Raw genomic sequence first — 20,915 nt, 5'->3', positions numbered from 1 at the left:
ATACCCATAAATACTGTATGTATAATATCCATATACATACATACATACATATAACATGTTTATTTCCATAATATTAATCTATATATCTACACATATTAAATAAATCTATATATATCTACATTTTTATTCGCCACTGTATTTTGAGAAAAAAGTTTCTTTATATCTTTTTTTAAATTGTGATATGTTTTGACTTTGTTTTAGATGTATGAAGTGAACTACGACTGCAAACAACTTCATGAAGTACGGCACGGTTCAGTAGTCAAAGATATGAGTTTAAATGCGGCATCAAGTCTCCAAAGGTTGGGACATGGAAACGTACATGAAGACATATGTCATTTAAAAAAGGACTGAGATCTAGTATAACTGAAAGAACATATCAGACATTAAAACCTAAAAGATATAACATACGGTAGTCCTGCAATGTACTGGCGACCTGCCCAGGGTGTAAGCAGACCCCCGTGACCCTGACTCATGGTACATTACCTTTGGACTGTTATGTATGTAGTTGCTGCTCTTGTGGATCTTCTCTCAAGGGAGGCTCTTTATGGCCCATCATGTTACTGACCATGACACCAGATATTGAAACAAGGCTTCTTTTTTTTTTTCCACTTTCCTAGAAATGAGTTTTTGCAGCTCATCCTCGACTCCACAGTGCCCCCAAACATACCGGGTCAAACTGGAATCTAATCTTCTGAATCGTGTCCACTGACATGTTTCTCTCTCTCTCTCTTTTCTTTAATGCTACCTCACACAATCAACCGAATAAAGGCCTACACTCTAATAAAATGTTGTTAATCTTTATTTTTTTTTTTTTTTTAAAAGGGTTCTGAATTTTACTGTATGAGCATATTTATGTTTATACAGTTTTAGGTCAAGGCTCTTTACACATTCATCACACACATTGTTTTGTGTTCTTTCGGACTGTTTTCATTGAATGTATGATTTAAAAAATATATATATATATTAAATGTGCTTTCTCTGGATTTAGTTTGTGCAGCAATGCAGTGATTAGTTTTTTTTTTCCTTTGTCAAAGCAGAATTTCTGATAAAGGAGACAAATAGTGCGGTATATAAAAGTCTTGCTAAGAAAGCATCTTTCATAGCTGTCACCGTGCCATCAGCGTCCCACACGTCGCAACTTTAAATCCCACTTGAAGGGATTTAAACCTCTTTTTCATTCTGCTTCTCCTCTTTATTTTTGGTCGGGTTGTATTAAAAAAAAAAACTTCTGACAAACTAACTCCTGAAAATGTCAGGTACGCTCACCGGCCCCACCTGCCCGTTTGGTCAGGAAAAAAAATGAAGCTTTTATGAAAATTACACCTCACTGTGCGACCGTGAAGGATCTGAACAGGTAAATGGTAATTCAGTATTTATTCCGCAATTTAACATCATTTCTTCTCGGTAGTTCAGCATCAAAGGGCATGTCGAGAGCAAATCTTGCAAGTCCAATTCCAAAAGCAGTTTTCCATCTGTGATTAAAGGAAAAACAGCTGGTCACTGTTCAGCATTTAAATCCTCCAGATTCCAGCCTGTTAAGTGTGTCTTTTGTGCAACAAGGTATCCTTGTAATGACTTACTTTCATGCCAGGGGATTTAAATTGGACAAACGTTTGTCTTTTGAAACTTTTGTGACTGTATAACTTGCTGATTCTTTTCATCGGACAAGAACATTAGGTTTTTAAATACCTGACATGTTTCGGCAATTACTTCCGCCTTCATCAGAGCCACCAGAAGGCGGAAGTAATCGCCGAAACATGTCTGGTATTTAAAAACCTTAAAGGAGCATGAGGCTCCTTTTAAGAAATTAGACTCTCTAGCGCCACCTTTCGCCACGACGGCCGTCGGGGGTACTGCAGCCAACACCGAAGCCTGTGGGTACCAGATTGTATTGGGCTGCAATATTTTCCCCGGAAGTGTGCATGTTTTCCCCGCGATGGTATTTTAGTCAGAAGCAGCAGATCATAGTGGAGGTAAAAGGGAGAAGAAACATATACAAGGAATTATCAGAATTATCAGTGATCTTACTGACATAGGCTAAAAAAAATATTAAAGTTAAAATATTTATTAGGGACTATTTTCATTAGAAAGGAGAGATTCATCAGTGAGCTGAGAACAATAATAGCCTACTATATACAGTATAGGGTAAACAATCTTTTGCTTGCTGCATAGTAAGCAGTTAAATATTTTGATCTTAATAGACATTTTAAATTATCGATTTGCTTTATTACATTTATTAATCATCAGTTTTCACAAGACGGAACGTCATCACGTACGGGGAGCCGGTAAAAAAAAGCAGGTGGGAAAAAAAAGCACCGACACCGGCATGGGAGAACAGGGAGAACGCGCATGCAGCGTCATGTGACGTCACATCTGCAGGACAGCGCGGGAAATTCGGCCCCAGCACTGCAGCACATTTTGCAGCACATTTTGCAGCACACAGCCTGTTCAAGGCAACGGAGAGATACACTAGAGGGCTCATTCTTTTTGGTTTGGAACGCTTCATCTAACATTATTACTAGAAAACTTAAAACGTATACGCATTTTTTTCATAAATCCTGCCTCAATCTCCTTTAATATTCTTGTCCGACGAAAAGAAGTTAAATGGTAAAGCCTGGACAAAATGAACTTCATTAAATCATTTTGTGACGCTATTTCTCAGCACAAACATGTCATGAAACCTCGAGAACCCGGTTCTGAAAGAAAGGACACGGCAGACACTTTCAGCTGGGTTTACTTTGCCCTCAGCAGACAACAGCTGTGCTTGCGGCTTTTATTTTTATTTATGTTCTCTTTACAACACATTATACACAGTCGAGGAAAGTCGTTAGAGCTCTTGAATTATCACAAGCTTTGAAATAATAGAAAAAAACCCTCCAAACTAAACAAAACAAAAGTAAGAAGCTCAGTCGTCATTTCAAAGTTAATGTGCGACTATGACTACGACAGTTCAAAACACATATAAAACAAAACATTTTAATGCCGTTTGGTCTTATGTTAGGTGTCTGTGTGGCTTTGCTGTAAAAGAACAGAAAAAGTCTACCTAATCCGTTTGACTGGATGGATGAACAGCGACTATAGTGAAACAGATGTCCAGTTACAAACACGTGGATTTTAGCACCTCCATTCCTGTTATGAGTTTTAAAGGAACATTCAAGTCTACACTATCCACCCTGCTTATCAGGCTTGCAGAACGCAGTCCATCCTTGGCTCAGGGTTGGGGAAGGAGTACCTTTAAAAGAAAGCTTTAGGGGAACGCAGACTATCTGTAGTGATACATGTGGATATTTGGCTGGGCTTAACACGCCAGATAAGTCTGTTCTCCCGAGCTTTCTCCCGCAGCAAGCGCCTTCCCTCCTCATTTTTTAATTTTTTTTTCTCCCCAGCCACACGGTGCTCAATCTGAGGCTAACCGAACCCTCTTCCACCCCTCCTCTTCTCTCTGCCCCAAAAAAACCTTTGATTTTTCTCAGAAGAAAACCTCCCCAAGAGACAGCCACACAGCACCTCCCACAACACGCAGGGTCAGGAATACAACATACTCCGCAGGATACAATTACATTTCTTCCCGGCCTCGATAAACATGTTCTCCATGTGTTTGCGTCCACACATGTTAAAATAAAAACAAAAAAAAGTCTCACAAAACAAAGTTTGCTTTACTTAGGGTGAAATTCATTTTTTTAACGATGTAACTGACATACATGAAATGGTTTTTTTGCAACCAGGAGAGAGCTAGCTAGATTAAAAGACGCTGTTTCGGAGTCTGCGGTGCAGACTTGCCTCTGCCACTAGGGGGCAGAGAAGAGCGTTTGGGGCATTCGAACCAGCAGAGACGAGACAATAAAGGGCTGGAGAGGGAGAGAAAGAAAGCAGTGCTGGTGAGATGACACGCCTCAGGGATATCTGAAGGGCGATCGTGAGGGCGTTTGTCGATCACCGGTGAAGACAGAGGAAAGGGAGAGAGCTCTGTCTGTCTGCCACCGAGTTTCCAAAAAAAAAAAAAAAAAAATTAAGATGAGGAAGAAGAGGAAGGACAGAAGAAAGAGAGGAGCAGCCTTCAGCTGTAGGCCTGGCAGTCAGATAATGAGAGGCTTAAAGAGTGGATTGGATTGTGTGTAGGCCTTTTCCGTGGTGGAATAATGCGGTGCAGACTTGGTAGACGGCAGGAAGAGGATGAGATAAAGGAAGAAGAAGAGGAGGACAGAGAGAACCAAACAGGGGGTTTCGGGGGAGAAGATGATTCCCAAGATGGGAGCAGAGATCAAAAGTGAACAACAGAGGAGAGAAGACGGCCGAGGAGACGGGAGGGAAGATGTGAAGAGAGAGATCCCGTTACAAGCGTGCTAAAATAATTAGACCTGCGTTGGCCGCTGGAGAACGTGGGAGCGGATGAACCGGACCAAAAATAACTCCGACGCTGCACCTCTTCCTGGTAAGACTCCCGAGAGCGCCCGCCGGCCCTCGGAGGCCGTGACGTCATTCCAGGTCATCAGTCGACGGCCGTCGAGCCAACAGCGGATCGCCTCGTGCGCTCAAACAACAGAGATCCCACCCCCCCCAACACCATCACCACCACCACCGGCCCCGTTCCCGTCTCTCCTCTTCTTCCTCCCCCAACCTCGCCTGTCGGCTGAAAAATGTGCAGCTGTTACGCTCTCGTCGGGGCCAGAAATAGCCCCGCCGTTAGCCCGGGCAGAGACACGGCGACAACCTCCATTAGCTCAAATGTGAGAGAATTGAATCACCCCAGAAGCTCCGGGGCTTGAACTTTATATCTACGCCGGCTCATGTTTCTCTCTCCCCATCACTCTCCTTTCCACTTTCCTCTACCTCAAGTCCAGCGTGCACGCATGCACGGCTCTGCCCGGCACGCGTGATTGAGTCGTAAACATTAAGAGGGAAGATTCAGGAGACTCTAAACACGCGGGGATGTCTTCGGGGCCCCTCTTAAGGAAGTTATGTGCTGGTTAGGCCTTAAACACTTTTGCACTTTGCCCAATGTACGCAAACGGGGGACGGAGTTATTTGACACCGTTCCCAGTGATATAGGAGGACTATTCTCAAAGCCAATGCCGTCTTGAAAGAGTGGAGATAATGGGAAATAATGGGGGTTGCATCGGGCTGGGCAGAAAAGGAGAGAGCAGACTAGAGGAGTGGAGGCAGTCATGGAGGAGTCAGACCTTTATCTACAGAAGGAAGAAAAGAGGGGAGGGAAGTGAGAGAGGAAGAGAAACAGGATAGAGCAGTTAGCATATAAATCACTTCGGTAATATAAATTAACAAGAAAGTTGTGAACTTAGTGATGAAAGGAGGTAGAAACGGAGCGGGAGAGGAAAGAGAGGGAGGATCAGCGCCAGGAGAGAAAGCTGCGGTTTGACATATCAGCTCTGGAAGGAGAAAAAGAAAAAAGAAAAAACAAATTGGCTTGTCCCCGCAGCCGGGTAGTCGTGATGCGTATCTGACTCACTTGGAGAAAGCCTTTTTTTTTTTTTTTTTTTTCTTTCCCAGGTGGATCACAATGAAAGGAACCAGAGAGGCAAAACCTGGGGAGCAGCTTTGCAGATTTTGTTATCAAACTCCACCGTCTTAGGGTCTCGCTTCAAATGGCATATCTTATGACCTAACAAAAGTCGCCGGGGGGGCGGGGGGGCGACAGGTGTAAGAGAATATCAGGACATCTTAGATCTCGGCCGACGTACAGTAGCTGCGTCTGCCGTCTGTGACGGGAGCCGTTTGCTCGGGCACTCGTGGTGTGAAGTAGGTTGGTGGTGTAACTCTCTTCCTCCTGCCTCCTCGGTAGACTTCCTTTATCCTGCACGGCCCTCCCCCCCCCTCCTGCGGTGGTCTGTTATTTAAAGGTGAGCTGATTGGCGAGGCGGGAGAAGAGGCCTCGGGGCTCTGACCTGCCGGTCCCTCCCTCGCCGCTGGACCCCTCCTCCCCGCCGCTGCGGGTCAGCTGCAGTTCGATGGTCATCAGTACCCGTCCCTCTCCCTCCTCCCCGGTCCCCCCCGTCCTCCTGACTACGGTTTGCCGCTGCGCCGCAGGCCGGGCCTTCGTCGCCACCACCGCCAGCGCCCGGCGCACGGGCTGGAGCAGCCGGCCGGCGAGCCCGCCCCAGCCCCTCCCCGTATCCTATTTCCTATCCTTGCGCGACTCCTGCTTCTTCTTTTCCGAGGCGGCCGCCTTCACCTTGGCGGGGTCGGCGGGAGGCGTGGGGCCCTGTGGCGGGAGGAGGGGGAGAGGGGGTCGGGGGGAGAACAGGGGAGGAGCGTCACTTCAGGAGGAAAGGAGTGAGAGAGGCGGGGAGGCGGGTGACACAGGTGGGTTAGAGGTGGGAAGATGAGCGATGGGGGCGAGCAGGACACACGGAGCTGTGTGAAGAAAGAGAAAAACACCTTGGAGGGGAGGAGGAAGAGGGGGAACCGAGGGGTCAGACATGAGGAGACACAGAGAGAAGAGGAGGTAGAAACTGAGTTCTTTTAGGGTAGGGGGTAACAAGTGAGGGGGGGTGGTGTCCAGAGCTGTAAGGGGGTGACAAAACAGGTAACCATGCGTTAGGATGGGACACAGTGGCAGGTGAGACACCTGAGAGGCAATTCATCAATAACTCACCAATCACAATCACACACACACACACACACACACACACACACACACACACACCTACACACCAGAGTTATTATCGTTCACGAAAACGAACAAAATAACGAAAACTAAAATTGAAAAAACAATTTCGTTAACTGAACTAAATAAAAACGAAACTTAAAAGACAAAAAACGATAACTAACTGAAACTATATTGCGTGTTTAGAAAACTAACTAAAATTAACTGAAATTATAGATATAACTTCCTCCGTTTTCGTCCCTGTCAATATAAGCCTCTTCGTATGATAAATTTATTCCGCTCTGGCCGTTTATCTCCAACTGGCAGCTACGGCACCTGAACGCCTCACGGTCCGTGACGTCAAAACTAAAACTAATAAAAACTAAACTAAAACTAAGCATTTTTGAAAATATAAAAACTAGCAAACCCACACTAAAACGAATTAAAACTAACTGAATTGAAGGAGAAAAAGTCAAAACGAAATAAAACTAAACTAAAATGAAAAATTCAAAACTATTATAACCCTGCTACACACACCTACACACACCTACACACACACTCTGAAGGCTGAATGCTTCAGGAAGTTATTTCAACCATCAGACAACAGTCAGAACTCAGAACTGGAGTCTCTCGTCATTGAAGTTAAAGAAAAGTACCACCATGAAGATGTTGTTTTCCCCAATCGCTTCATCTCTTTCCCGGTTCACCACCCTCCTCCTCTCCATTGATCTGATTAGCTGAATGGATTCCTGCTGTAAGCGCTGACGGACAGACGCTTCGTCCAATCGTCTACCGAGCATCTCCTAAAAGTGCCATTTTAGACAACCCAGATGGTTCTGTTTGACGCACCATCTGCTTACTCTGATTTGGGAAGAGGGGGAAGAAAAAAAGGAAAAAAAGCTCTCCAGCGGGTGTGAATTGGAAGCAAATGTTTACAAATGTTTGAAATGTACTTGCATCTGGTTGGGCTACCGTTAACACTCCATCTCCAGGATAATTCAGATCAGATGTGCAGCGATGCAACCGAGCATTCCTGTTCAAAATGCTCATTTCCAGGCGATATATTTTAACCTAAGGGTGGTGTGATACGAACTCTTTTCTTTCTTTTCATTTAAGTGTTTCCCCTTATTCATATCTGCATAAGCTCGGCCTTCCAGAACTATTCAGCTGTTTTGAGTGACCACAATTTTTGTCGCACTTGTTGACAATTTGAATTCAGAAACCTGGATGCGGTCCACTACCACTTCTGAACAGAACTGGATACGCTTTGTTGAGTGGACGCGATAAAACATAGATGCTGCGGGAAGTAAATGGCTTTCTGGGGTTTTCTGTTGCTTTTTCTTATCAGAAAAGATCAGAGCGACTAAAACGATGAGAAAATAAACAGAATTACGTGCACGTGATCTGAAACGTTTCAGACATGTGAATAAGCAATATAGAATATAATCAAAACACGGACGAGACTCAAAGCCCGGCTACGAACGTGCAGAATCCATCACACTTCTATGAAAGGCGGAGAAATGTGCGCTTCACATGTGAGTTGTTTTGTTTTTAAACAATTTCTCTCCTTTCAAGAAGGTCAGGCGCATCTTTAAATATTCATTTAACCTCTGTTTGTGTAACTCAGCCATTCACTCCCACTCATCCTGTAAATTGTCTGTGCGATGTCGAGGCAACGTCTAAAAACATCCTACGAGAAAAATAAATCGATGAAAAAGGAAGAGCCAGAAGGAAGAAGACTCCGGTGTTGCCTCGCTCAAGTGAGGCATCGCAGCGAATCCAACAACAAATCCATCAGGAGGGACTGGACCAGGTGCAGATGGGGTCAAGGATTACACTTTACCTTACAATAGGTATATTCCCCTGCATTAACCTGCGTGTTAACCTATCGAAAAGGATCACGAGTGCACAATAATGTTGTAATGAAGCTTAACGAAACTTAACGCATCTCTGCGCTTCCCTTTCTTTAACGCTTTGCCGCAGGTTGAGCCTGAGCGGTGGGCTGTTGTCCAACACACAAAAGTGAACAGGGGAAGTGTGCCGGATCTAGGTCTGGGAGAGTGAAATAATTTGTCTGTAATACATCAAGTTAGTCAGGAGTAGAAAGCCCACCGGAGGCTGTTTCTACCCACTGAAGCTTCAACTAATAATACTCAGCTGATTGCATTAGAAAATTCATCATTTTTAATTATGCAACCTACGGAGCAGCACACGTGCGACGAGGCTAGCGAGACGCCGGCTGCAGCCGACACCCGGCTCGGCGGGGAGGCCCACCGTTGTCATTATCTCCCATTAGGCCTGCATTCCTGCGCACGTCATGCCTCTGCTTAGCATTATGCTTCCCATGACGGGCTGGAGTTTGTGCTGCAGTGTTTCGCAGAGCTCCCACGCTCACGGCGGGCCTGGGTTGTTGTTTTTTTTTTTTTATTTTATTGCAAAAACACGGCAGCTTGCTTGAGCAGGATGCAGAACCACCTTCGTTACAGGGGCTGCACGCACTTCCGAGGAAAGGAAACATGGGTACCGCGGGAGAAATAGAAAAAACAGGGCTGGAGGATGGAGGTAGAGGGACGGGTAAGTGGCTGCGTGCCCTGCTGCATACTAAAGAGAGGAGGTGACAGGTGAGGGGGGGGAGATTGAGAGGGAGATGAGGAGTGAGAGGTAGCGATTTTTCTGTCCGGAACCGGAGCTGATCAGAACCCAGAGGACCTGAGGAGGGAGGGGAACTGGAGAGAGAGAGATATGAGGTGATGGAGGAGGAGGAGGAAGAAAAGAAACTGAGAATAAACAGAGCAACAGAGGGGAGTGAAGAAAGGAGGAGAAAAAGGGGGGAATTAGGCTGCAGAGGAAGGATGCTTCTGATGGTCAGCAAGGAAGCAAAAGAGGAGGAGGAGGAGGAGGAGAGGATGCGGCGGAGGAGAGGGAAACAGGGGACCGGATGAAAAGGAATCTGAATGAGAGTGCGGGTGGGAGTGAACTGAAGTGAAGTGGGAGGCAATTGGGGGATGGAGAGGAGGATGGGTGGGCTGTGTGTGTGTGTGCGAGGGCTCAGATCGATACCGAGTGCACTCAATTATCATTCCAGTACAGTGTGTGAGTGTGTGTGTGTGTGTGTGTTTGTGTTGGTCCCTGCGAGCTTTCCCGCGCGCGAGGCTGCCGGGCTAAAGTCCTCTTCCGCAGCTCCCCCTAATAAGGAGCAGCACACACCGTGGGCCTCCTCGCTTCCTCTCCCACAGCCTCTCCGAGACGTTGGCAGTGCAAGCCCAGCAAACGCAGAGAAACAAAGATGGTGGGGCTGAGATACTAAATTGTATGGTGTCAGCAGCGCCGCCTAATAAGGGCTATTGGATCAAACAGCCACTTACAGGCACGCCACGGACTCCCGGGGGGCCCCCTGTGTGCGGCGTAGCGACACGCGAGGAATCGGAGGGGAAAAAAACTGAAATAAATAAATAAAAACAAAAAGAAAACAATAAAAAAAACAGTGCGAGCTCAGATAGAATAACCGCTTGGGCTCCATATTTTTCATCCGAGCAGAGACCCGCAGAAGGGTAACTGCAAATGACAGCGTTGTCAAATATTTCAGTGTCCTTTTGGTGGCGAGTTATTTATTCATATATGCACTGTCACACGCTGCAGGCACTTGAGAGCAACTGACTGCAGCTCAAGAATAACCTGACAATCATGCAACAGTAGAAAGGGAAGAGGGAGACGGCTGGGAGGAAGAGGGGGCACTTGTTCCTGGCAAGAGGAAGAGCTGGCCCCTCGGTAGGTGCCACGGGTGCGAGGCGGCGTGCACGGAGACCACCCGTCGCCCCGCCCTCGGCAGAATAACTCACCGTCACAATATCTTTGATTCCCCCACCAAGGATATCTTCACATGCCTCTTATTTCAAAGCCGAGTTGTGATCGTGGAGCAGACTTTGAACTCAAATCTATACACTTCCCTTTTTTTTCTTTTCTTCTTACTATCAGTGGACAAGGCTTAGAGTCGATTACAACACGCACAATCCTCCAGCACGTCACCGGAGAGTAATCAAACAAAACTTGCCCCGGTGGCTTGTAGTCACAAAAGACTACAAGCCACCGAAATGTGTGATTAATCCACCACTTGAGGCTATCGCAGCCCCCGCGAGGAACCGAAGGGAAGGGGGGGTGCAGCCCAGGTTGCTGGTGTGCAGCAGTGTAACAGCCCTGATAACGGCCCCGACCATAACAGGCGCAGTCAGTACTCGAGTTGAGGGGGGATGAGGGGGGATGGCATCCCCCCTGAAATAAAAACGGTCAAAATCAGCCCCCCTTTCCATCCCTTATGTCATTTCATCAATGAATGTGGTATAACTGCTATTTCAACATTTAGAGTCATCACCAAAAAAATAATACCAGAAAAATAACTTATTTGACAACTTTCACCTGTTTCAAGTAAACTTTCACAAGTAGAAAAATCTGCCAGTGGGACAAGATTTATCTTCTTATTACAAGCAAAAAAATCTTGTTCCACTGGCAGATTTTTCTACTTATTTCAAGTAAAAATCTACTTGAAACAGGTGAAAATTGTAGTTTTTTCCAGTGATGAGTCTTGTTTTAAGTGTAATGAGATTTTTTTTACTAAAATGAGACATTTTAACTAGAAATAAGACAAATATTCTTGTTAAGATTTTGAGTTTTTGCAGTGATCCATGTTACTTATCCAGTGAAGGACAGAGGCATCTTGATAAGTTCAGAAAACTGTTTTTTATTGTTGTGTTTTGATGTATTTGATGTAAGCCCAGTGGATATTTAAAGCTTTCAGAAGGCTGCATTTAACTGCTGCTATTTCATTCCTGCAGTATTTCTGCAGGTGTTTTGGTCAGTGCTATTATTTGTAATATATTATATTTTTTGTAATCAGCACAAATTATCTGTCCTCATATGATAAAATCCACCATCCCCCCTGATTATTTTTCACAACTCGAGTACTGGGCGCAGTGATTTTCATTTGACTCCCGGCGAGCAAAATCAGCAGCTCCTGTCCGTTTTCCCACTGTGCACAAATCACGGCCCCATTCAATAAAAAAAAAAACAGCATTAGTGCCATAACCCGGCGTCGGCCGTTTCACAGCTGCCGGCTTGATTTTTGAGATTTTTTTTCCTGTGCCCCGTGGCTATTTACTGGCACGGCGCTGCTTGGGGGCCCCTGAGGGAGCTGGAGGAGCAGGCGAACGGCCCTGAGAGGGGAGAGGTGGGACGGCTTTAACACACCTCAAACGCTGAGGAGGCACCAGAATTTCAACAGCCTGAACGGCGTTGTTGCAGCTGGCGGGGGCCGAGCTTGAATGACGTGTTATTTAGTTGTTGATATGTTGCTGCGAGGAGGAGTCGGCTGAGTGTGGGGGCGCGCCGGCGCCGCCTGGACCGGCATTAGGGGAATGCAATTATCAGACCGTGTTGTTATGCGCTGTCATGTTGGATGTGCTGCTATTGTGAGGGTTGAAATGCTGCAAAAAAAAGAGAGGGGAGATAAATATTCCCTCTGAAAAGGCATTTTCCTGAGCCGAATGCTGAACACTATTGTAATCTCTCTAAAAAGATCCCATTTAATGCCTGAATATGACTAATCTGTTGTGGAGTGGCTGCGTGTGGGGGTGGGAGGGGGGGTGGGAGGCAGGGCGGGAGGAGGAGGAGGAGGGTGATGGAGGAAACTTGCCTGTCTCTGCTGCGATCCCTCCTTCTTTTTCTTCCCATGTTTGCTGGAGGGGGACAAAAGAAAGACAATGTCAGGATGTCGAATCCATCTCTCCCTCCAGTGGTCACAGGGCAGCATCGACGGCCAGGTATCACGAGGAGAACATCATCCTAATCTTACAGGGCCCGTCTCAAACCCAACCCCCCGAGGTGGGAGATGAGTTACAACAACAACGACTTAAAAAAAAAAAAAGAAGTTATGAGCAAGATGATGGACCCATAATCTCTGTGATGGAGCAGATTAGCCACTCAGAAACCCCTGCTTCGCTGATTTTAATCATCTTTCCTTTTGGACCTGTTTAGTGCTGCAGATTAAATCTAAATGATCATTATCCTCTTCCGGTTGACTAACTTCAAATCTAAGCCTCGCAGGCATGGGACGGCGGCGCGGCGGCGGCTACGGCAGCTTGGCCACGCAGGTGTCGGTGCCAGGGATGGGCTCCGGCCGCAGCTCCAGGCCCAGCTCCAGCCCCTGGCAGAGACCCCACCGGCCGGGCACTGACCTGACGCTGAGGCTGAAGACACGCCGCGCCACCAGGAACCTCATCAGGTAGTAGATGACCACGATGAGCACCAGCAGGCCCAGCACCACGCCGATGATGGCCCCCGTGATCACGCCGGCCTGAATGGGCACTGCGGGGACGAAGGAAAACGAGGAGGGATTAGAGGTCGGAGAATTTCTGGATACAAAAAAGAAGACGAGGCAAGCGAAGGGCAGCTGCGAGTTGTCCTGAAGGACAAGGGCGGAACAAAGGAACGAAAAGAGTAAAAGTTTAAAGAGATGAAGAAAAGATGCTGCCACATGAGGGAGTTCAAGGCCGGGGGAGGAGGGGGAAACAAAGCTAGAAGGAAAGAGAATGAGAGATGAAAATACAACATAAAAGCAGGAGGTAAAAGTGTTGAAAGAAAGATGAAAGATGATAGAGAAGGAGATGAAGAGAGAGATCAGGGAGAGGTGGAGTCATTGGGGGAGAAGTTGGGGAGGTAGAAGGGAAGAAAGATGTGGGAGAAGATGAGAGAGGGGCCAGAAGAAGTGACAGGGATGCAGCGATGGCAATCTCAAATAGAGAGAGATAAAATTGTAATTGATCTCATTTAGGAGAAGGTGCGAGGAATCCTCAATGAGGCAGCGCAGCGGCGGGAGCGACTTACCTGCTCTCCCTGCTGCGGCACACCGAATATCTGAATCAATTTTAGGTCTAGAAGGATTATGATCATTAAAAACATTTACATAAGGGCTGGGAGGCGACGTGAAGCCACGCTGGAGAATTTACGGATCGGAAATGTGGTTTCTCGTCCCACCTTTCTCAAACACCAGCAGGCGGACGCTGGAGGGCCGCCCCACGATGTCAGGGGGGTTCTTGGCGTCACAGGTGAAGGTGCCGTTGTCGTTGAAGTCCAGGTTCTTGATCAGGATGGAGCCGTCGCGGCGACCCGGGTTCCCCACGAACTCCAGCCGGTCCCTGAAGGGCCCCTTGTTGTCGAGGTAGGCCACGCCGCCGGTGTAGTGGAAGATCTGTGGAGAGCCGGGGAGAGGTTGAGCCGTTTATGCTGAGAAGTTCCTTTTGCATTGAAGCATTTCTTGCAGTTGTTGTGAGGAATCATTTTTGTGGCTTTGGTCAAATATTTCCAGGTTTTGGTATTTCTACTTGCTGAAGAAGGCATGGGTGCAGACCCCGGGGGAACGGGGGGGACATGCCCCCCCCCCCCCAATTTCGGAAAAACATGAATTGTCCCCCCTAATAAAAATACCCTAAATTATTCAAAATTTAACAAATGTATTTTCAGACTTAAAGGTTGAATATGTAGAATATTTATTAAAAATATATTTCTAAAAAAATAATACATCCACGGTGGTTTTGAGGTGTACAGAATGAAAGTATTGCTACTCCATACATTTTTTTTTTTTTATATTTAATATTTTTTTTAAATATTTTTAAAATTTTTGACGGGCTCGACAATGACTTTTTGTCAATGTTCTGTTAACATTCGTACCTGCCCGTAGCCAACATGTGGCTCACTTCTACCGGAGAAGTATTATTTTATTATTTAAGTAATATTAAAATTATGATTTACGAATATAACAGTTAAGTAAGCAGTGACACACACTGTTGGCTGTTTAGGACAAATAAACAAGAAAGGTAAGCACAATAAATGATTCCCTGTGCAGTATTTTTTGGCGAGCCTTTACCAATTTATGGCATGGTATGAGTTGCATATTGGCAAAAAATTTAAAATTTAAATCACGTTGGTGTCCCCCCCAATCCTGACATCGGATCTGCACCCCTGGAAGAAGGTACTGTAGTAAAACCAGCATCAATGCCCGTGAGGGTGGAGAGTAGCAAAGCAGACCCACTTAAATACTTTATGTATTTATTTAGGTTCTTTACTGACAGAGTTTCTGTTCATGCAACACTTTACTACCACTCCACAACATTCAAGAGGAATATACTGTACTTTCCACTCACTTATATTTGTAACAACGTTTTGCATCAGTGTTTTTGTTGCAAATTGCGATATACGCATAATTTGAGCCATTTATCTTGTCTATCCGGCGTACCACTGCATGCATAATTTTAAAAACAATAGAAAGTGGTAGTTTGGTTTAAGTAGTAGTTTACAAGGATTTAGTTAAACGCTCATTATGTGTTTCTTTTTTTTCTGAAGTTTTGAAAATATTACATCTCAAGGAAAATCAAAGATTAGACAAATAGTTTCAACTCTCGCTTGCTTGTCATAACTTCTCATAATGTATTTGAAGCGTAGGCTACTTTTAAATTAAATACTTACCTGCTGTACTCTAGGTGGCATAACAACTGCCCTTACTTTTTAAAAACTTGTGCTTTTTATTATTTGACCTCTTTTCTTATCATTTTATTTGTTATTTACTGTTTAATTGTGTCTTGCTGCTTTTAATGTTGACGTAAAGCACTTTCAATTACCTTGTATTGAATTGTGCTATACAAATAAACTTGCCTTGATTGTCTCGTATAAAGTTCAATATGACATTTAATTAATATCCCTTTGGAAATTAATAAAGTATGGAGCTAAATTCAATTGAACTGTATTGTACTTTCTTTTATGATTAATATCATGAAACGTTTTTATCAAAGTTACTAATTCATGATGTCTTATTGGTATGATTGTGACATGCTTTGGTCACAATACTGCAAATAATACGGTACAACAGTCCCCTTTTCAACCGTGTCTTTGCAGCTGTGTTCATAACAGCTGGTTTTAGGGGGTGGAGTCAAACACTAGATTCCACTGCACCCAACTCTTCTGTGGGGTTTGTCTCTTTGGAGATGAAGGTTAAAGGTCACATATTACACTTCTATGCCTCTCAAAAGTTCAAAAGTTGTCTGAAACTATCATATAAGCAATTTTCAGGATGTCTAGATGCCATTTGAACAGTGAGTGAACAATAGACAAAAGTTTGTTTTGAAGCAACTTTCTGCTTACTTAAGCATCAGCTTCCTATGCAGACTGGCCCTCTCAGCTCCAGGCAGGTTTCAACCCCAGTGACAGACGATGTATCGCATTGGATAGCTGGGACTTTTCATGCAGCTCTGTCTCAAAATGAGGCATTTTTACACTGCCGTGGTGCTTTTTTACTAGCGTCCATCAGGATGTTTGACCTTCTCCACGAGGTCAAATCTGGCGCACAATAAAAATCACAAAAAGCCTGCGATTTCTTTTCTTTGCAGAAACCCTTTCACAAAAAATGAGAGCGTCAGAAATCAAATACAACGCTTTGAAATGACAAGTGCACAGATAGATGTATGAAACTTTAAATCTGTCTGGGCAGGGAAAGAAATGAGCGATTGAAGATAAGAGGGGGGGGGGGGGGACCAGGGGACGCCGAAGTCTAGTTTCAAAGTAAGGGCACCGTGGGAGACGGATGAAGGGGAAGGAGGTGAGGGGAGGACGTAATGAGAGAGGAGGGGAGGGACAAAGATGGCAGGGCTGGAGAGGAGGAGATTAGGGGAGGTGGACAGGGGGAGGTGCAGTCAGGATGGGGAGATAGAGAGATTAGAGAGATAGTTGGGCGATAAGGACGAGGAGAGTGAAATTAAAGAGCAGGAGGCTGGTGAGGTGGCAGCAGGAGAGGGGAGATTAGGACGGAAACGTCCTCTTAGCTAATACACATTTCTGCTGCACGATGACATTTCAGATATGCGCATATTTGTTTGAACTGTGCCCCGTTAACTAATTCCTTCAACATTATACCGTAAAACATCTGTCATGTTTCCTTTCCTGACATCCTGAGATGAAAGCTTTGCAGAACAAAATCTCTACTTTTTGTGTTCCTGTCAGTGATTTGTGACAAATGGTTGGCCTCCGGCGGGACTACACAACACAAGTTTCCCATTTTTGCAAATAAGACAGAAACACGGAGCTGCAGGCCTTCCTTGTGCGTCTCCGTGAGCGTTGTTATGGTCTCCTGTTGCTTTGTGGAGCCCGCTCCAAGGTTTGCCACAAGTGTGGCTTTGTTTACGACGAGCCACCCCATCAAGATGTTGTTCTGTTGTCTTGGCCTGGTTTGGGTGTGCGTGACATCCAGTCAGTCCTCCATTGCACGTCTCCAGTTGGTGCAAAACGCAGCCGCTCTCCTCTTAGCTGGAGGACGTAAGAGGGAGCACATAACTCCCATCCTAGCCTCCCTCCATTGGCCGCCTGTGCATTTTAGAGTCCATTTTAAGATTCTTTTATTTGTTTTAAAATCTTTAAATGGTCTGGCCTCGCTTTACTTCTCTGAGCTCCTGCTCGGGGCCTCAGGTGAGCTGACCTGCTGCTCCTGGAGGTACCGAGGTCAAAGCGGAAGCTCAGAGGAGATACAGCTTGTATCTGTTGCCGCTCCAAGATTATGGAATGAGCTTCCTTTAAACATTAGACAAGCCTCCTCACTGTCCATTTTTAAAACTAATCTTAAAACCCATTTTCATTCCTTGGCTTTCACCCCTGCATGAGACTCTGCTCCTGTTTTATTGTTTTTATGGTTTGTTCGTAGTTAGTTTTTTTTTTTATTTAGTTTTAAAGACAATAAACATTTATTTTAGTATTTATTTCTTGTAAATTGTCTTATGTTCCTGTGTTTTATTTATTTGTGTACAGCACCTTGTTTCAGCCTTGGTTGTTTTAAAGTGCTTTATAAATAAAGTTGAGACATTGGGGCCTTACCGAGATGCTGTTCCGCGAGCCGTCGGGCCTGTACGTCCATGAGAAGGTGACGTCCTCCGAGGTCCAGCGCCAGGAGAAGAAGGAACAGGACAGCCGGATGTCCGAGCCCAGCAAGGCGTGGCGCTCCCAGCCCGTGTAAATCACGATGGCCTGGGACTGTTCAGGCACTGGGAGACACAAACGGAGACGCGTCACCAACAAGAGCCAAACACGCTCGCTTACTGCCACTGATCTGAGAATAAAAGCATGCATTCAGCTTTCTGAATGAGAGCTAACAAGACTCACATAAACATCCATTGATGCACTCCCTGGAAGCTAAAAGAGGAGCTCCAAATACTTATTCCGTGTATATATGCAGCTACACATCAAACTGTACATTTACTGGTGTCAAATCAGCCATTGATTCACACGCAGTAATTACTTGGATTACTGGAATATGAGTGTAAGTCTCTAGGAAGTTCATTTTCTCCATTAATGCGGGTTAAACTGATTTATCTACGTGCGCTGTTTATGCTCGAATAATATTTAATGATCAATGTTAATTTGGTTTCAGCTGCAAAAAAAATCCATATCCGACTTTCCTAGAAAATGCAATCAGCGCGTGGAACCGCGAGCCGAGCTCCGGGGAGGTGCAGGAACCCCGCGCCATTCAACAATATTATTCTTTGTGTTGTGGGCTTTCACGTGTGAATGGTGCCGCCACGGGTCGCGGTACCATCACAGCGGCGCCAGCGCTCCCCTCGGTCACATCCCGCCTCTCTCAGCTCCCACCCAGGAAAGTTCACAGGATTCGCTGCAAGCATCCTTCAGTGATAGCGGGCCTCCCCATACTTGTCAATGAAATCATGCTTGACATTTTAATTAAAATTGTAAAAGTTATATTAAAAAAAAAAGAGACATAGAGGGGGAAAAGAAAGTAACCTAGAAATATCTGACGGGAGGGAAGAGCCAGTGTGCAGTTTGATGTTATTACAGTAGTGCTCTTTAAATGTTCCAGCTTGGAGACCCTTTTCTTCAGCATCCCATATGGCTGCTTCTGGGCCATTTATTACACTGTAGTGTACATAAAAATGAACAATATCCTCTACAGGTGCCCTATCGGCCTTTCACATGGAATCAATACAGCAAATGCCAAGATAGCAATTAAAATGCTTCCGTTTAGCATTAATAAAGCGGAGAGGGAGGTTTTAATTCGCTATCGAAGCTATTAAACCTCCTTATTTCCATCAAGTTCATTAGCTTTCAGGTAAGCAATCAGGAGGACGGTGCAGGAAAAAAAAAAAGCCTCTTTGTCAAATCCTCATTTAACCTTTAACCCAGCATCAGTGGAAAGATCACGTCTACACTTTCAGCAGCTGAAATTAAACGTGGGCTTCTTTGAGAAGTCCTCAAGAAAAACAAAATGAAACAAAAGTTTAAAAGGAGGTTCATTTTCTCTGTTTACCTATTCCCAGAAGGACGACCGACGCCAGCGCCAAAACCGTCAGCATGGTTCCTGGCTTCCGTGGAGCTCCCCAGAGGCGGATGCTGCAGACCTGACGGGACTCTGTCCAGGACGAGTGCCACTCTGCGGGGAGCGCAAGTGGAAGGAGGAGAAAGAGAAGGGAAGAGAGAGAAAAGGAGAATGGAAGGGGTGCAGGATGCCGGGACAGAGGACAACAACAGAAAACCCACTGTCCCCTGGTTTATACCCAACCACGCCCCTCACCCAGGCCCGGCCCGGCCCTTCTCCTCCCATTCCCGACCTCCCTCCCCCCCGCCACGCCAGACATTCACAAACACACCCCCTCTCATCTCGCCTTTTCCCGTAATGAAACTAATTAGCGCAACTTTATCCTTAGCACAACTTTGGGGGGAAAAAGCGGACGAGAAGCACCTGCGTGGTACAGTAGCAGCGGCTTTAACGGGGGAAATGATGGCCAACTTGGGGAGCATTTGCAAACTTTTCGCCACCGTGTGACTGGGTGGAGCAGGGCTACCGGTTCACACCTCAGGGTGCAGGTGAGGAGATGTGTGTTGTGCTGCTCATGACAGGAGTTTTGGGAGGCCATGCTTCTGTTTACAGTGAGGACAAAGGAGATCCTGCAGCAAGGTCATCCCAGTGCCCTCTCCTCCATCCCCACATCTCCCCCCTCTTTCTCCTCTCCGTGCACTTTGACCAGGTCTGAGGCCAGCGGCCGCAACAAAGCCCTCGACTCTTCGCTCCCCGTCCTCCCTCTCTTCAGATTCCTGTCGTTTTCTGACGTCTGGCACTCAGAGACAATGGGGCGAGGGGGGGACAGGGGCCGACTCGTGTTCGCCCCCGTGTGTCAATGGCGCTTTCTTCCTCTCCTCTTCTCTCTCCCAGCCTCGCTGTCTCCTCGCGCCTCGGGACAAAGCAGCGCATTCAGAACGCCGCGGCCCACTCCTCACTTTTCCAAGCAACGCAGACCGAGGAGGAGAGCGGGGACAGACCTGCTATATATAGACGGGTTGATGCGAGGACGAGACGAGATGCACCGACTCCACAAACAAGGCAGCAGCAGATCCAGAAGAGAAAATGAGATAAGGAGCAGCTGTGTGAATAAGCAGATACACTCGAGTGGGATTTCTGCAAAAGCCTCATTTCTGAAGGCCTCGTTCCATCATTATGTCACACGTCATAAATATGTATTCATTTAGCCACTGGCATGGTGACGGTGAATGCAGAAATTAACGGCCTGGTGCGTTAGCTTCAGCAAACACACCAGCTGGATACACTCATGTCTGGATTGGACTCCTCCTCCCTCTCTCCAGAGTGCATATATGATGAGAGTGCAAAGACGAGGCACTCAAGAAGGACGTCCTCTTCATCCATTACACTTGATTTTATTGAGACTCAAGTTTTTGGAGCTAAAAATAAAAGAATCTCTTTGCAAAGTGTTCCTGGCCAAGATGGCAGCAAGGCATTAGGACGCAAATCCCCCTTTTCCTTACGTTTGAGGCCGTGGCATACACTCTACCCTTTTTTTTATTTTTTTTTCCCGCCAACTTGTGACGAATCGCATTCATCTTAACACCTCAAATACCTCGCTGATGGATCAGCCCTACAAAACAGACCATCTGCCAACCTGTTGGCGCCATCTAAGCGCCTAAGCTTTGATTTGAATATCCGAATCTCTGCGTCCTTAACGGTTGTGGCAGACCCTGCCGCCAGGCCCCGGAGGAACAGGGGGATTCTTTATGGATCTGGCAGGTGCGGAGCGTGGCAAGGACCCAAACTCGTCAGCACCGAGTGATGGTGGCAGGGGCTGAGCTTGGCAGGGAGAAACTGTATCACATATAGAGCGAAGGCCCCCGTTTCCTCAGCTGGCAGTGATATAGCACACTAATGTAGGAGAGGGAAAGCTTATCTGCTGTTAAATTATAGAGAGGGCAGAGCAGAGAA

The 20,915-nt window shown here is 46.1% G+C and overlaps 1 protein-coding gene across 3 annotated transcripts; it reads right to left on the bottom strand.

Moving 5' to 3' along the window:
• Window positions 1–2,727: 2,727 nt before the first annotated feature.
• On the bottom strand, window positions 2,728–19,180 carry mpz (myelin protein zero). Of its 3 annotated transcripts, none has more exons than XM_061731869.1 (6): window positions 18,954–19,180; window positions 17,510–17,676; window positions 13,631–13,844; window positions 12,832–12,961; window positions 12,291–12,333; window positions 2,728–6,522 (listed from the first exon to the last, which is right to left on the bottom strand). In XM_061731869.1, exons 1-6 carry the CDS (start codon window positions 18,997–18,999, stop codon window positions 6,481–6,483), a joined length of 642 nt encoding a protein of 213 aa, XP_061587853.1. In that variant the 5' UTR covers window positions 19,000–19,180; the 3' UTR covers window positions 2,728–6,480. The 3 variants fall into 3 exon arrangements, with proteins under 3 accessions (XP_061587853.1, XP_061587852.1, XP_061587854.1); XM_061731868.1 differs by having other exon boundaries at window positions 2,728–6,220; XM_061731870.1 differs by having other exon boundaries at window positions 2,728–5,186; window positions 18,954–19,179.
• Between the last annotated feature and the right edge of the window lie 1,735 nt (window positions 19,181–20,915).

The sequence above is a fragment of the Cololabis saira genome, chromosome 10 (genome assembly GCF_033807715.1).
Source record: "Cololabis saira isolate AMF1-May2022 chromosome 10, fColSai1.1, whole genome shotgun sequence".
Classification (NCBI taxonomy): Eukaryota; Metazoa; Chordata; class Actinopteri; order Beloniformes; family Belonidae; genus Cololabis; species Cololabis saira.
The sequence above is the reverse complement of the archived record's forward strand: the minus strand, read 5'-3'. Positions and strand labels throughout refer to the sequence as shown.

Bases quoted from the DNA above. Each gene is read 5' to 3' on its own strand.
- mpz (XM_061731868.1), bottom strand. From the start codon at position 18,999: ATGCTGACGGTTTTGGCGCTGGCGTCGGTCGTCCTTCTGGGAATAG. The intron at 13,845-17,509 runs GTAAGGCCCCAA...GGCTCTCCACAG, and splicing joins GCTCGCGGAACAGCATCTCG to ATCTTCCACTACACCGGCGG. The intron at 12,962-13,630 runs GTGGGACGAGAA...TCGTCCCCGCAG, and splicing joins CCTGCTGGTGTTTGAGAAAG to TGCCCATTCAGGCCGGCGTG.